Source organism: Oncorhynchus clarkii, chromosome 20 (genome assembly GCF_045791955.1).
Source record: "Oncorhynchus clarkii lewisi isolate Uvic-CL-2024 chromosome 20, UVic_Ocla_1.0, whole genome shotgun sequence".
NCBI lineage: Eukaryota > Metazoa > Chordata > Actinopteri > Salmoniformes > Salmonidae > Oncorhynchus > Oncorhynchus clarkii.
Window position 1 is genome coordinate 87,350,846 of NC_092166.1, and position 17,271 is coordinate 87,368,116.

The 17,271-nt window shown below is 46.5% G+C and overlaps 1 protein-coding gene across 1 annotated transcript in view; it reads left to right on the forward strand.

The window, feature by feature from the left end:
• Nucleotides 1-17,271, forward strand: part of LOC139377019 (protein jagged-1b-like) — a 145,361-nt gene that overhangs the window by 44,675 nt on the left and 83,415 nt on the right. The window contains exons 6-7 of the mRNA XM_071120089.1: nucleotides 12,028-12,158; nucleotides 14,575-14,694. Of these exons, the coding sequence (XP_070976190.1) occupies nucleotides 12,028-12,158; nucleotides 14,575-14,694 (251 nt within the window). The remainder of the gene's footprint in view (nucleotides 1-12,027; nucleotides 12,159-14,574; nucleotides 14,695-17,271) is intronic.

Consider the following 17,271-nt stretch of genomic DNA (forward strand, 5'->3'; position numbering starts at 1 on the left):
ACACGTGTATGTGACCAATAACATCTGATAAATATGTGACCAATAACATCTGCTAAACACGTGTATGTGACCATTAACATCTGATAAATATGTGACCAATAACATCTGCTAAACACGTGTATGTGACCAATAACATCTGATAAATATGTGACCAATAACATCTGCTAAACACGTGTATGTGACCAATAACATCTGATAAATATGTGACCAATAACATCTGCTAAACACTTGTATGTGACCAATAACATCTGATAAATATGTGACCAATAACATCTGCTAAACACGTGTATGTGACCATTAACATTTGGTTTGATGAGGCAAGGAGAAGGGTTAGAGCCAAGCTGAGATGGTTATCAGAAGGGCGTTGTGTACCTCAGTCCCACTTAGCCATTAGAGATGACAGGATGCCTCTCAAATGGAACCCCATTCCCTATATAGTGCACTACTTTAGTCTAGGACCTATTGGGATCTGGCTAAAGTAGTGCACTATGTAGAGAACAGTGTGCCCTTTGGGATGCACACCAAAACATGCAGAGGAAAACTAGTGACGTCAGAGCGTGAAAAAAACAAGGCGACTGAATAGAAGATCAAACGTGATCTTCCCAGGAACGCTTGACTTTGACATGTGGCCAAAACAGAACAGTAAACCAAACTAAGCCAGTCTGAGACCCAGAGACACAAACAAAGCTGTGAGATACAGGAGAAGCACATCTCAACTTTATGTGCCATATGTAAAAAAAAAACAGGATCTTAGTCAGCCGAGCTTTTGCATGAAAAACCGAAAGTTCAGACAATGTACAAAAGCCTCCAGCTGATGGAGAATGTATGGCTGCTGTTGGATGGAGAAGGTATGGCTGCTGTTGGATGGAGAAGGTATGGCTGCTGTTGGATGGAGAAGGTATGGCTGCTGTTGGATGGAGAAGGTATGGCTGCTGTTGGATGCTGGAGTTATATATAAGTCAACTCTGGGGGGCTGAGATTCCCTGCACCACAGAAGCACGCTAGTGTGCATGTCATTTTACCATTAGGGAGTCCCAAATTGCACCCTATGAGCCCTGCTCAGAAGTCGTGCACTGTTTAGGGAATTAGGGTGTCATTTGGAACACGGCCTTGGTGTGGCTTTCCCTTGTAACAGCTCCAGGCCCAACTGTCTTGGCCTTTGTTGTTGTGCCTAGCTAGGTGTGGCTATATTTATGCACATGTACACTCCCCATCATTGCTTTTAAAGCAGAGGATTGGTGTAAACATTGCCTTGGGGGGGGTTTCCACCATGGTTTAATCTGCCTTCCTTCACCTTGACTCATTCCACATGTTGTGGTAACAGCCTGAATTCAAAACTGGTTCAATATATTTTTTTCTCACCCATGTACACACAATACCCCATAACGACAAAGTGAAAATATGTTTTTAGACATTTTTGTAAATGTATTGAAAATAAAATACAGAAATATCTCATTTACATAAGTATTCACACCCCTGAGTCAATACGTTAGAATCACCGTTGGCAGTGAATACAGCTGTCTTTCTGGCTCAGTCTAATGGCTTTGAACACCTGGATAATATCTGCCCATTTTTATTCTTTATTAATTCCTCATGCTCTGCCAAGGTGGTTGTTGATCATAGCTAGATAGCCATTTTCAAGTCTCGCCATAGATTTATCAAGCTGATTTAAGTCCAAACTGTAACTCGGCCACTCAGGAACATTCAATATTGTATTGGTAAGCAACGGCAGTGTATATTTGGCCGTGTTTTAGGTTATTGTCCTGCTGAAAGGTGAATTTGTCTCTGTGTCTGCTGGAAAGCAGACTGACTCAACATTTCAGCCATTTCATTTTTTTATTTTCAAGTTTTTTCCTAAAAACCTAATTCCACTTTGAGATTATGGGGTATTGTTTGTAGGCCAGTGACACAACATCTCAATTTAATCCATTTTAAATTGAAGCTGTAACAACAACAAAATGTAGAAAAAGTCAAAGGGTGTGAATGCTTTCTGAAGGCCCTGTAGAAAGTGTACCAAATTGGAGCTTGGACAGAGGAAACCCGGACCAGCTTAGTTTTTACAAGTGATTCTAGACCGTTTAGAATTTGGTCTGCTGACACTTACTATGCAACCACAAGCTGACCACGGCTGAATTCTGACATGTTTAGCTCATCTGGGTTTGTTGCAGTTATCTAGCACATGAACTGCAGTAGACAGACACTTTAGCTCAATCAAACCATTTTGTTTTTGCAAGAAAACTGTTATGAGATCAGTCAGCCCTTGAATTTTGAAAATTACTCTCTCCAGAAATAAGTCTCTCACTGTTGCCGCCTGCTACCGACCCCCCTCAGCTCCCAGCTGTGCCCTGGACACCATTTGTGAATTGATCGCCCCCCATCTAGCTTCAGAGTTTGTTCTGTTAGGTGACCTAAACTGGGATATGCTTAACACCCCGGCAGTCCTACAATCTAAGCTAGATGCCCTCAATCTCACTCAAATCATCAAGGAACCCACCAGGTACAACCCTAACTCTGTAAACAAGGGCACCCTCATTGACGTCATCCTGACCAACTGGCCCTCCAAATACACCTCCGCTGTCTTCAACCAGGATCTCAGCGATCACTGCCTCATTGCCTGTATCCGCTACGGAGCCGCAGTCAAACGACCACCCCTCATCACTGTCAAACGCTCCCTAAAACACTTCTTTGAGCAGGCCTTTCTAATCGACCTGGCCCGGGTATCCTGGAAGGACATTGACCTCATCCCGTCAGTTGAGGATGCCTGGTCTTTCTTTAAAAGTAACTTCCTCACCATTTTAGATAAGCATGCTCCGTTCAAAAAATGCAGAACTAAGAACAGATATAGCCCCTGGTTCACTCCAGACCTGACTGCCCTCGACCAGCACAAAAACATCCTGTGGCGGACTGCACTAACATCGAACAGTCCCCGCGATATGCAACTGTTCAGGGAAGTCAGGAACCAATACACACAGTCAGTCAGGAAAGCTAAAGCCAACTTCTTCAGGCAGAAGTTTGCATCCTGTAGCTCCAACTCCAAAAAGTTCTGGGACACTGTGAAGTCCATGGAGAACAAGAGCACCTCCTCCCAGCTGCCCACTGCACTGAGGCTAGGTAACACGGTCACCACCGATAAATCCATGATTATCGAAAACTTCAACAAGCATTTCTCAACGGCTGGCCATGCCTTCCGCCTGGCTACTCCAACCTCGTCCAACAGCTCCCCCCCCCCCCGCAGCTACTCGCCCAAGCCTCTCCAGGTTCTCCTTTACCCAAATCCAGATAGCAGATGTTCTGAAAGAGCTGCAAAACCTGGACCCGTACAAATCAGCTGGGCTTGACAATCTGGACCCTCTATTCCTGAAACTATCCGCCGCCATTGTCGCAACCCCTATTACCAGCCTGTTCAACCTCTCTTTCATATCGTCTGAGATCCCCAAGGATTGGAAAGCTGCCGCAGTCATCCCCCTCTTCAAAGGGGGCGACACCCTGGACCCAAACTGTTACAGACCAATATCCATCCTGCCCTGCCTATCTAAGGTCTTCGAAAGCCAAGTCAACAAACAGATCACTGACCATCTTGAATCCCACCGTACCTTCTCCGCTGTGCAATCTGGTTTCCGAGCTGGTCACGGGTGTACCTCAGCCACGCTCAAGGTGCTAAACGATATCATAACCGCCATCGATAAAAGACAGTACTGTGCAGCCGTCTTCATAGACCTTGCCAAGGCTTTCGACTCTGTCAATCACCGTATTCTTATTGGCAGACTCAGTAGCCTCGGTTTTTCGGATGACTGCCTTGCCTGGTTCACCAATTACTTTGCAGACAGAGTTCAGTGTGTCAAATCGGAGGGCATGCTGTCCGGTCCTCTGGCAGTCTCTATGGGGGTGCCACAGGGTTCAATTCTCGGGCCGACTCTTTTCTCTGTATATATCAATGATGTTTCTCATGCTGCGGGCGATTCCCTGATCCACCTCTACGCAGACGACACCATTCTATATACTTCCGGCCCGTCCTTGGACACTGTGCTATCTAACCTCCAAACGAGCTTCAATGCCATACAGCACTCCTTCCGTGGCCTCCAACTGCTCTTAAACGCTAGTAAAACCAAATGCATGCTTTTCAACCGTTCGCTGCCTGCACCCGCACGCCTGACCAGCATCACCACCCTGGATGGTTCCGACCTTGAATATGTGGACATCTATAAGTACCTAGGTGTCTGGCTAGACTCTAAACTCTCCTTCCAGACCCATATCAAACATCTCCAATCGAAAATCAAATCAAGAGTCGGCTTTCTATTCCGCAACAAAGCCTCCTTCACTCACGCCGCCAAACTTACCCTAGTAAAACTGACTATCCTACCGATCCTCGACTTCGGCGATGTCATCTACAAAATTGCTTCCAACACTCTACTCAGCAAACTGGATGCAGTTTATCACAGTGCCATCCGTTTTGTCACTAAAGCACCTTATACCACCCACCACTGCGACTTGTATGCTCTAATCGGCTGGCCCTCGCTACATATTCGTCGCCAGACCCACTGGCTCCAGCTCATCTACAAGTCCATGCTAGGTAAAGCTCCGCCTTATCTCAGTTCACTGGTTACGATGGCAACACCCATCCGTAGCACGCGCTCCAGCAGGTGTATCTCACTGATCATCCCTAAAGCCAACACCTCATTTGGCCGCCTTTCGTTCCAGTTCTCTGCTGCCTGTGATTGGAACGAATTGCAAAAATCACTGAAGTTGGAGACTTTTATCTCCCTCACCAACTTCAAACATCTGCTATCTGAGCAGCTAACCGATCGCTGCAGCTGTACATAGTCTATTGGTAAATAGCCCACCCATTTTCACCTACCTCATCCCCATACTGTTTTTATTAATTTATTTTTCTGCTCTTTTGCACACCAATATCTCTACCTTTACATAACCATCTGATCATTTATCACTCCAGTGTTAATCTGCATAATTGTAATTATTTGCCTACCTTCTCATGCCTTTTGCACACAATGTATATATAGACTCCCCTTTTTTCTACTGTGTTATTGACTTGTTAATTGTTTACTCCATGTGTAACTCTGTGTTGTCTGTTCACACTGCTATGCCTTATCTTGGCCAGGTCGCAGTTGCAAATGAGAACTTGTTCTCAACTAGCCTACCTGGTTAAATAAAGGTGAAATAAAAAATAAAAAATAAAAAAAATGACAGCTAGCATGCTAATGTTAGCTAGCAAGAGGTTTTTGCTATTCATATTGGTACATTATTGAAAGCTAACCTAGCGAGCTAGAGCTATATGCCATGGCAAACAAGGTAGGAATTAAGATAGACAAGTCTTTGCTAGCATAACAAGCTAACTGACATTGGCAAGAGTATGGCGTAATGTTAGTTACAGCGTGGTGAGGGTGAAATATATATGTATATATATGTCTGGCCGGCCAGACAGCCCACCAGGGCCGGCCAGACAGCCCACCAGGGCCGGCCAGACAGCCCACCAGTGCCGGCCAGACAGCCCACCAGGGCCTGCCCACCAGGGCCATCCAGCCCACCACGGCCAGTCCAAACCAAGGCTTTAGAGTGGAGACGGGTGCAGACCTCTAACAGAGGTCTATGTTGTGACCTCACCAGGTTGTTTAGATGGACTCTGCCAGCCAGATAACTAGCCTAGGCAAACTGCAGCAAGCGCTCTTATTTACTCAAAGAGCTACTTTCCCACCATAGGGAAATGCATGACTGCCGCACACAGCAGGCAGGAACACAGACACAAACATAGTGTCTAGTGCTTTCCAGCTGAATGGCTGTAGGCAGGTGCTTTCCTTTGTTGGCTACAAGCCCTGCTGTCAGGCAGGCCAGCAGCATCTGTTGGGAACCCCTGGGGTTGAAATCATGCTGTGGCCTTCTTTACATTTCACAATTCTCATTGAGTCATCCTCAATGTTGTTTCCCTTCAATTTTGTTTGCCAAATGTTGTGATATTGAGGAGTGACACTTTCATCAACGTTATCTGATCTATTGATGTGCCCTGCTCTATGGATGAATGATACTGTACAGTGAAAACAATGTAAGCTACAGCCAAAACCAGAATCATCATTTAGGTTAGGCTAAAGACCAGACTTGGTATCCTCTGGCATTGGACATGGACTCTTTCAGAAGCACAGTCCTGTCCCTCTGCAGTTTGGCGAGAGGATGTTTTTCAACAGAAATGGGCAGCGAGCAGAGCAGAGGCCAGTGTTACATTTGATTGTTAAACTGCTGAGAAATGACGGGGACAGTACTGAAAGTGTAACTGAGTCCAAATCAAAAATATTAGCCGTGTGTAGTAGTTTGGCTGGAAGGACTGAGGGCCGTGTGTAGTAGTTTGGCTGGAAGGACTGAGGGCCGTGTGTAGTAGTTTGGCTGGAAGGACTGAGGGCCGTGTGTAGTAGTTTGGCTGGAAGGACTGAGTGCCGTGTGTAGTTGTTTGGCTGGAAGGACTGAGGGCCGTGTGTAGTAGTTTGGCTGGAAGGACTGAGGGCCGTGTGTAGTAGTTTGGCTGGAAGGACTGAGGGCCATGTTAACAGTTTGGCTGGAAGGACTGAGGGCCGTGTGTAGTAGTTTGGCTGGAAGGACTGAGGGCCGTGTGTAGTAGTTTGGCTGGAAGGACTGAGGGCCATGTGTAGTAGTTTGGCTGGAAGGACTGAGGGCCGTGTGTAGTAGTTTGGCTGGAAGGACTGAGGGCCTTGTTAACAGTTTGGCTGGAAGGACTGAGGGCCTTGTTAACAGAAGGGCTGTGGTCCCACTGTGGATCCTCTTTTTGTTGTCCTAGAGTAGATACATGATGTGAATAGCTTCTTTAATCACAGAGAGAGGTTGACTTAACCACCATCTTTATTTTTACAGTCTGTTTCTCTCTCCGCTAATCACATCTCCCGACTCGCTCGTCCCTCGTGGGTTGTGTGTGTTAGTGGTGCTCGGGTCAGATGTTTGTTCACCCGCCCGCAATTACCAATAACCATCCACAACCGCCTTCCTGTGATAGTGACAATCTGTTGCCCGCATCCGACCCGAGCCTGTTAGTATGTTCTGTACTGTTCTGGCCCTCCCTTCTATAACATTAGAACAAATCTTCATAGTATTGGGTTTATTATGGATCCCCATTAGTTCCTGACAAGGCAGCAGCTACTCTACCTGGGGTTTATTATGGATCCCCATTAGTTCCTGCCAAGGCAGCAGCTACTCTTCCTGGGGTTTATTATGGATCCCCATTAGTTCCTGACAAGGCAGCAGCTACTCTTCCTGGGGTTTATTATGGATCCCCATTAGTTCCTGACAAGGCAGCAGCTACTCTTCCTGGGGTTTATTATGGATCCCCATTAGTTCCTGACAAGGCAGCAGCTACTCTTCCTGGGGTTTATTATAGATCCCCATTAGTTCCTGCCAAGGCAGCAGCTACTCTTCCTGGGGTTTATTATGGATCCCCATTAGTTCCTGCCAAGGCAGCAGCTACTATACCTGGGGTTTATTATGGATCCCCATTAGTTCCTGCCAAGGCAGCAGCTACTCTTCCTGGGGGTTATTATGGACCCCCATTAGTTCCTGTCAAGGCAGCAGCTACTCTTCCTGTGGTTTAATATGGACCCCCATTAGTTCCTGTCAAGGCAGCAGCTACTCTTCCTGTGGTTTAATATGGACCCCCATTAGTTCCTGTCAAGGCAGCAGCAACTCTTCCTGGGGTTTATTATGGATCCCCATTAGTTCCTGCCAAGGCAGCAGCTACTCTTCCTGGGGTTTATTATGGATCCCCATTAGTTCCTGCCAAGGCAGCAGCTACTCTACCTGGGGTTTATTATGGATCCCCATTAGTTCCTGCCAAGGCAGCAGCTACTCTTCCTGGGGGTTATTATGGACCCCCATTAGTTCCTGTCAAGGCAGCAGCTACTCTTCCTGTGGTTTAATATGGACCCCCATTAGTTCCTGTCAAGGCAGCAGCTACTCTTCCTGTGGTTTAATATGGACCCCCATTAGTTCCTGTCAAGGCAGCAGCAACTCTTCCTGGGGTTTATTATGGATCCCCATTAGTTCCTGCCAAGGCAGCAGCTACTCTTCCTGGGGTTTATTATGGATCCCCATTAGTTCCTGCCAAGGCAGCAGCTACTCTTCCTGGGGGTTATTATGGATCCCCATTAGTTCCTGCCAAGGCAGCAGCTACTCTTCCTGGGGTTTATTATGGATCCCCATTAGTTCCTGCCAAGGCAGCAGCTACTCTTCCTGGGGTTTATTACGGACCCCCATTAGTTCCTGCAAAGGCAGCAGCTACTCTTCCTGGGGTTTATTATGGATCCCCATTAGTTCCTGCCAAGGCAGCAGCTACTCTTCCTGGGGTTTATTATTTATTGGAGATTACAGCTACTGCCATTACAAACAGTGATGTATTGGAGATTACAGCTACTGCCATTATGAACAGTGATGTATTGGAGATTACAGCTACTGCCATTATGAACAGTGATGTATTGGAGATTACAGCTACTGCCATTATGAACAGTGATGTATTGGAGATTACAGCTAATGCCATTATGAACAGTGATGTATTGGAGATTACAGCTACTGCCATTACGAACAGTGATGTATTGGAGATTACAGCTAATGCCATTATGAACAGTGATGTATTGGAGATTACAGCTACTGCCATTACGAACAGTGATGTATTGGAGATTACAGCTACTGCCATTTTGAACAGTGATGTATTGGAGATTACAGCTACTGCCATTATGAACAGTGATGTATTGGAGATTACAGCTACTGCCATTATGAACAGTGATGTATTGGAGATTACAGCTAATGCCATTATGAACAGTGATGTATTGGAGATTACAGCTACTGCCATTATGAACAGTGATTTGTATTTATTATGGATCCCAGCAGCTACTCTTCCTGGGGTCCGGCAAAATTAAGGCAGTTCTACAATTTTAAATACAACAGACTTCACAACAGATTAACTGTGTGCCCTCATGCCACTACTGTATTACCACATATCTACAACACAAAATCCGTGTGTGTGTAGTGCGTATGTTATCATATGTGCGTATTTTTGTGTCTGTGCCTATGTTTGTTGTTACTGATGAAAATCAAGGCACTTTGCCCCTTTTTTGGTTCATTGTGTGCTGTCTATATATCATTTATGTCTGGTATTCATCTATGATCGGGCTCTCCAACCCTCTTCCTGGAGAACTGCCCTCCTGTGAGTTTTCTCTCCAGTTTATCAACCAGGTAATTATTAGAATCAGGTGTGTTAGATTAGGGTTGGAGTGAAAACCTCCAGGAGGGTATCTCTCCAGGAACATGGTTGGAGTTAAAACCTACAGGAGGGTTTCTCTCCTGGAACAGGGTTGGAGTTAAAACCTACAGGAGGGTATCTCTCCAGGAACAGGGTTGGAGTTAAAACCTACAGGAGGGTATCTCTCCAGGAACAGGGTTGGAGTTAAAACCTACAGGAGGGTATCTCTCCAGGAACAGGGTTGGAGTTAAAACCTACAGGAGGGTATCTCTCCAGGAACAGGGTTGGAGTTAAAACCTACAGGAGGGTATCTCTCCAGGAACAGGGTTGGAGTTAAAACCTCCAGGAGCGTCTCTCTCCAGGAACAGGGTTGGAGTTAAAACCTACAGGAGGGTATCTCTCCAGGAACAGGGTTGGAGTTAAAACCTACAGGAGGGTATCTCTCCAGGAACGGGGTTGGAGTTAAAACCTACAGGAGGGTTTCTCTCCAGGAACAGGGTTGGAGTTAAAACCTACAGGAGGGTATCTCTCCAGGAATAGGGTTGGAGTTAAAACCTCCAGGAGGGTATCTCTCCAGGAACAGGGTTGGAGTTAAAACCTCCAGTAGGGTATCTCTCCAGGAACAGGGTTGACGAGCCCTGCTCTATGATGTACTATCTATTGCTAAGAACAACGACATCGGCGTAGTGTACAGGATGAGCAGGCAGAGTGATGGTCCTACCACAGAAGGGTAGTCTTACTACTGCCAAACCATGTCTGTGTCGTGAGGACAGACGGAGAGACAGTCTGTCCACATAATGCTAATTTTAGCCTTGCTAACGGTCCCCTTGGGAACCAGCTGTAATTTTGGTTTTGTGTTGGTTCACACTAAATACTTCTGTGTGTTTCCCACGCATTGTTGAAAATGCTCTGACACAAACATCATTGCTAAATGTGTGTGTGTAGAGTGCCTTGGGAAAGTATTCAGACCCCTAGACTTTTTTCACATTTTGTTACATTACAGCCTTATTCTCAAACAAATTCTCATCAATTTACACACAAAACCCAATGATGACAAAGCAAAAACAGGTTTTTAATTTATTAAAAATAAAACAGAAAAATCTCATTTACAAACCATTAGAAATAATGAAGACACCATTACTATGAAATAACACTTATGGAATCATGTAGTAATCAAAAAAAGTGTTAAACAAATCTAAATATATTTTGTATTTGAGATTCTCTAAAGTAGCCACCCTTTGCCTTGATGACAGCATGGCACATTCTTGGCATTCTATCAACCAGCTTCATGAGTCTGGGCCACTCAATGATATCCTGAAGCCACTTGTCAGCTCTGGAATTTGATCTCGCAACCTTTCGGTTACAAGTCCAACGCTCTAACCACTAGGGTAACTGCTGCCCTGTGTGCTTAGGGTCATTGTCCTGTTGGACGGTGAACCGCAGTCTGAGGTCCTGAGAACTCTGGGGCAGGTTTTCATCAAGGATCTCTCTGTACTTTGCTCCGTTCATTTTTGCCTCGATCCTGACTAGTCTCCCAGTCCCTGCCACTAAAAAACATCCCCACAGCATGATGCTGCCACCACCATGCTTCACCGTAGGTTTGGTGCCAGGTTTCATCCAGACGTGACACTTGGCATTCAGGCCAAAGAGTTGAATCTTGGTTTCATCAGACCAGAGATTCTAAGATTTGAAGATATTGGGGGCTTAGCCCAAAGCCTGTAGGCTTTCCTTCCCCTGGGGGAAAATAAATAAATAATTTGGTGCACTTTGAGATGAACATTGAGAGATCAGAACATTGAGAGATCAGAACGTTGAGAGATCAGAACGATGAGAGATTAGAACGTTGAGAGATCAGAACGTTGAGAGATTAGAACGTTGAGAGATTAGAACGTTGAGAGATCAGAACGTTGAGAGATCAGGACGTTGAGAGATCAGAACGATGAGAGATTAGAACGTTGAGAGATCAGAACGTTGAGAGATTAGAACGTTGAGAGATTAGAACGTTGAGAGATCAGAACGTTGAGAGATCAGGACGTTGAGAGATTAGAACGTTGAGAGATTAGAACGTTGAGAGATTAGAACGTTGAGAGATTAGAACGTTGAGAGATCAGAACGTTGAGAGATTAGAACGTTGAGAGATCTATCTATCTGGACTCTAGAGCACATACTGTACATCTACAGTGTATTGCCAAAAACCTACATACAACTCAACAGGCTCCGACCTGTCTGAGACAAACTGATTAAAGAACCCCACAGTACCGAAGCGCTCTTTCGTGTGCACTTTGACCCTCGTTTTCTCCTTCACTCCCTCGCTCTTTCTCTTTTTATGTCCCACACACGTTATTAAATCATTTAATTCCAAACTGCTCTCATGTGTAAAACGAACTTGGTTTTATTTTAGATTGGCCAAGTCCTGCCTCTCCCGTCTACTCATTGGTTTTTAGGAGAATACTAACCCACATGGGTGTTTGAAAGATGAATCTAGGTCCACAGTCCAGAATAATGATGATGATGGAAACTCCTGTGAGACTGAAAACCATCTAAAGAAGAGGTGTCAAAATCATTCCACGGAGGGCCTAGCGTCTGCAGGTTTTTGGTTTTTCCTTTAATTAAGACCTAGACAACCAGGTGAGGGAGGTTCTTTACTAATTAGTGACCTTTTAAATAATCAATCAAGTATAAGGGTTAGGGAAAAGCCCCACTCCCAGCCCTCTGTGGAATGAGTTGGACACCTGATCTAAAGGTTTAGGGCTCAATCCCCACTTGTGTGTGTTTTCCAGGTGTCTGTATGGCTGGCAGGGGCAGTACTGTGACCAGTGTAATCCTCACCCTGGCTGTATCTATGGAACCTGTGTTGAACCATGGCAGTGTCTGTGTGATACCAACTGGGGAGGACATCTCTGTGACAAAGGTACACTTTATTTCTCTGCTGTCTCTTGTTCATACACCTCCCTTCCTCAGACATAGCCGGCCTGTTTTATAGTGTCCCTCCAATGTTTTCTCCCATGTTTCTTTTGTCAAATGTTGTTTTACTGAGTAACACTTTTCTCTCTACAGTACAGTTGGAATGAAACTATTCTCTTAAATACTTCACTTGTCACCGTTACTCGTAGTGCCACCTTTACTCATAGTGCCACCATTACTCACAGTGCCACCATTACTCACAGTGCCACCATTACTCACAGTGCCACCATTACTCATAGCGCCACCATTACTCAGAGTGCCACCATTACTCAGAGTGTCACCATTACTCATAGTGCCCCAATTACTCATAGTTACTCAGTGTCACCATTACTCATAGTGCCACCATTACTCATAATGCCACCATTACTCATAATGCCACCATTACTCATAGTGTCACCATTACTCATAGCACCAACATTACTCATAGTGCCACCATTACTCATAGTGCCACCATTAATCATAGTGCCACCATTACTCATGGTGCCCCCATTACTCATGGTGCCCCCATTACTCATGGTGCCCCCATTACTCATGGTGCCCCCATTACGCATAGTGCAACCATTACTCATTGTGCCACCATTACTCATAGTGTCACCATTACTCATAGTGTCACCATTACTCATGGTGCCCCCATTACTCATGGTGCCCCCATTACTCATGGTGCCCCCATTACTCATAGTGCAACCATTACTCATAATGCCACCATTACTCATACTGACACCATTACTCATAGTGCCACCATTACTCATACTGACACCATTACTCATAATGGCACCATTGCTCATAGTGCCACCATTACTCATAGTGCCGCCATTACTCATACTGACACCATTACTCATAATGGCACCATTGCTCATAGTGCCACCATTACTCATAATGGCACCATTACTCATAGTGCCGTCATTACTCATAGTGACACCATTACTCATAATGGCACCATTATTCATAGTGCCACCATTACTCATAGTTCCCCCATTACTCATAGTTACTCAGTGTCACCATTACTGATAGTGCCACCATTACTCATAATGCCACCATTAATCATAGTGCCACCATTACTCATAGTGCCCCCATTACTCATAGTTACTCAGTGTCACCATTACTCATAGTGCCACCATTGCTCATAATGCCACCATTACTCATAATGCCACCATTACGCATAGTGTCACCATTACTCATAGTGCCACCATTACTCATAGTGTCACCATTACTCATAGTGTCGCCATTACTCATAGTGTCGCCATTACTCATAGTGCCACCATTACTCACAGTGCAACCATTACTCATAGTGCAACCATTACTCATAATGCCACCATTACTCATAGTGTCACCATTACATAATGCCACCATTACTCATAGTGCCACCATTACTCATAATGGCACTATTACTCATTGTGCCACCATTACTCATAGTGCCACCATTACTCATAGTGCCACCATTACTCATAATGGCACCATTACTCATAATGGCACCATTACTCATAGTGCCACCATTACTCATAATGGCACTATTACTCATTGTGCCATCATTACTCATAGTGCCACCATTACTCATAGTGCCACCATTACTCATAGTGCCACCATTACTCATAATGTCACCATTACTCATAATGCCACCATGGTTTCAACTGAAGATAAGTGTGCTGCTTTTTCCACCAGTGCTATCTCTAAGTCCTTCTCTTTTCCTCTGTCTTTCTCCATCCATCCCTCTCTCTATCCTCCCCCACTCTGTCCTCCCCCCACTCTGTCCTCCCCCCACTCTCTCCTCCCCCCACTCTCTCATCCCCCACTCTGTCCTCCCCCCACTCTCTCCTCCCCACACTCTCCTCCCCCCACTCTCTCATCCCCCACTCTGTCCTCCCCCCACTCTGTCCTCCCCCCACTCTCTCCTCCCCCCACTCTCTCCTCCCTCTCTCTCTCCTCCCCCACTCTGTACTCCCCTCTCTCTCTCCTCCCTCTCTCTCTCCTCCCCCTCTCTCTCTCCTCCCCCCACTCTCTCCTCCCTCTCTCTCTCCTCCCCCACTCTCTCCTCCCCCACTCTCTCATCCCCCCACTCTCTCCTCCCCCACTCTCTCATCCCCCCACTCTCTCCTCCCCTCTCTCTCTCCTCCCCCACTCTCTCCTCCCCTCTCTCTCTCCTCCCCTCTCTCTCTCCTCCCCCACTCTCTCCTCCCCTCTCTCTCTCCTCCCCCACTCTCTCCTCCCCCACTCTCTCCTCGCCTCTCTCTCTCTCTCTCCTCCCCCACTCTCTCCTCCCCCACTCTCTCCTTCCCTCTCTCTCTCTCCTCCCCCACTCTCTCCTCCCCCTCTCTCTCCTCCCCTCTCTCTCTCTCCTCCCCCACTCTCTCCTCCCCCTCTCTCAGATCTGAACTTCTGTGGGACCAAACAGCCCTGTCTGAACGGGGGAACCTGCAGCAACACGGGACCTGACAAATACCAGTGTTCCTGTGTTGAGGGCTACTCTGGAGTCAACTGTGAGAGGGGTAGGTAGTTACTGTGAGAGGGGTAGGGTAGTTCCTGTGTTGAGGGCTACTCTGGAGTCAACTGTGAGAGGGGTAGGTAGTTACTGTGAGAGGGGTAGGGTAGTTACTGTGTTGAGGGCTACTCTGGAGTCAACTGTGAGAGGGGTAGGTAGTTACTGTGTTGAGGGCTACTCTGGAGTCAACTGTGAGAGGGGTAGGTAGTTACTGTGAGAGGGGTAGGGTAGTTACTGTGTTGAGGGCTACTCTGGAGTCAACTGTGAGAGGGGTTGGGTAGTTACTGTGTTGAGGGCTACTCTGGATTCAACTGTGAGAGGGGTAGGTAGTTACTGTGTTGAGGGCTACTCTGGAGTCAACTGTGAGAGGGGTGGGTAGTTACTGTGAGATGGGTAGGGAAGTTACTGTGTTGAGGGGTAGGGTAGTTACTGTGTTGAGGGGTGGGGTAGTTACTGTGAGAGGGGTGGGTAGTTACTGTGTTGAGGGGTGGGTAGTTCCTGTGTTGAGGGGTGGGGTAGTTACTGTGAGAGGGGTAGGGTAGTTACTGTGTTGAGGGCTACTCTGGAGTCAACTGTGAGAGGGGTAGGTAGTTACTGTGTTGAGGGCTACTCTGGAGTCAACTGTGAGAGGGGTAGGTAGTTACTGTGAGAGGGGTAGGGTAGTTACTGTGAGAGGGGTGGGTAGTTACTGTGTTGAGGGGTGGGGTAGTTACTGTGAGAGGGGTGGGTAGTTACTGTGTTGAGGGGTGGGTAGTTCCTGTGTTGAGGGGTGGGGAGTTACTGTGAGAGGGGTAGGGTAGTTACTGTGTTGAGGGGTAGGTTGGTTACTGTGAGAGGGGTAGACGGGTACTGTGTTGAGGGGTGGGTAGTTACTTTGTTGAGGGTTTGGTAGTTACTGTGTTGATGGGTGGGTAGTTACTTTGTTGAGGGTTTGGTAGTTACTGTGTTGAGGGGTAGGGTAGTTAACTGTGTTTCCTCAGTAAATGGGTGGGTCGTCATGGTTTTCTGTTTCCTCAGTAAATGGGTGGGTCGTCATGGTTTCTCTTTCCTCAGTAAATGGGTGGGTCGTCATGGTTTTCTGTTTCCTCAGTAAATGGGTGGGTCGTCATGGTTTCTGTTTCCTCAGTAAATGGGTGGGTCGTCATGGTTTTCTGTTTCCTCAGTAAATGGGTGGGTCGTCATGGTTTTCTGTTTCCTCAGTAAATGGGTGGGTGGTCATGGTTTTCTGTTTCCTCAGTAAATGGGTGGGTCGTCATGGTTTTCTGTTTCCTCAGTAAATGGGTGGGTCATGGTTTTCTGTTTCCTCAGTAAATGGGTGGGTCGTCATGGTTTTCTGTTTCCTCAGTAAATGGGTGGGTCGTCATGGTTTCTGTTTCCTCAGTAAATGGGTGGGTCGTCATGGTTTCTGTTTCCTCAGTAAATGGGTGGGTCGTCATGGTTTTCTGTTTCCTCAGTAAATGGGTGGGTCGTCATGGTTTTCTGTTTCCTCAGTAAATGGGTGGGTCGTCATGGTTTTCTGTTTCCTCAGTAAATGGGTGGGTCGTCATGGTTTTCTGTTTCCTCAGTAAATGGGTAGGTCGTCATGGTTTTCTGTTTCCTCAGTAAATGGGTGGGGGGTCATGGTTTTCTGTTTCCTCAGTAAATGGGTGGGTCGTCATGGTTTTCTGTTTCCTCAGTAAATGGGTGGGTCGTCATGGTTTTCTGTTTCCTCAGTAAATGGGTGGGGGGTCATGGTTTTCTGTTTCCTCAGTAAATGTGTGGGTCGTGGGGTTCGGTTGATGCTGAGGGCTGCTCACCGTTTAGCTGCTGGATGTCCTGAAAACACAGACAACAAATTCTTATTTACAATGATGGCCTACCCTGGCCAAACCCGGATAACGATGGGTCAATTGTGCGCCGCCCTATGCTTGCTTGTTTTCATTGCTTTCAAGTTTAGCAGATTTTCATGTTATTTATGTTAGTGCAGGTTGAGCCGCACACTGTGGTCTTCCTATAGGACACACCACCTCAGTGTTAACAGTGGTCTTCCTACTAGGACACACCACCTCAGTGTTAACAGTGGTCTTCCTATAGGACACACAACCTCAGTGTTAACAGTGGTCTTCCTATAGGACACACCACCTCAGTGTTAACAGTGGTCTTCCTACTAGGACACACCACCTCAGTGGTCTTCCTACTAGGACACACCACCTCAGTGTTAACAGTGGTCTTCCTATAGGACACACCACCTCAGTGTTAACAGTGGTCTTCCTACTGGGACACACCACCTCAGTGTTAACAGTGGTCTTCCTACTGGGACACACCACCTCAGTGGTCTTCCTATAGGACACACCACCTCAGTGTTAACAGTGGTCTTCCTACTAGGACACACCACCTCAGTGGTCTTCCTACTAGGACACACCACCTCAGTGGTCTTCCTACTAGGACACACCACCTCAGTGTTAACAGTGGTCTTGCTACTAGGACACACCACCTCAGTGGTCTTCCTACTAGGACACACCACCTCAGTGTTAACAGTGGTCTCCCTCCTAGGGCACACCACCTCAGTGGTCTTCCTACTAGGACACACCTCCTCAGTGCTAAC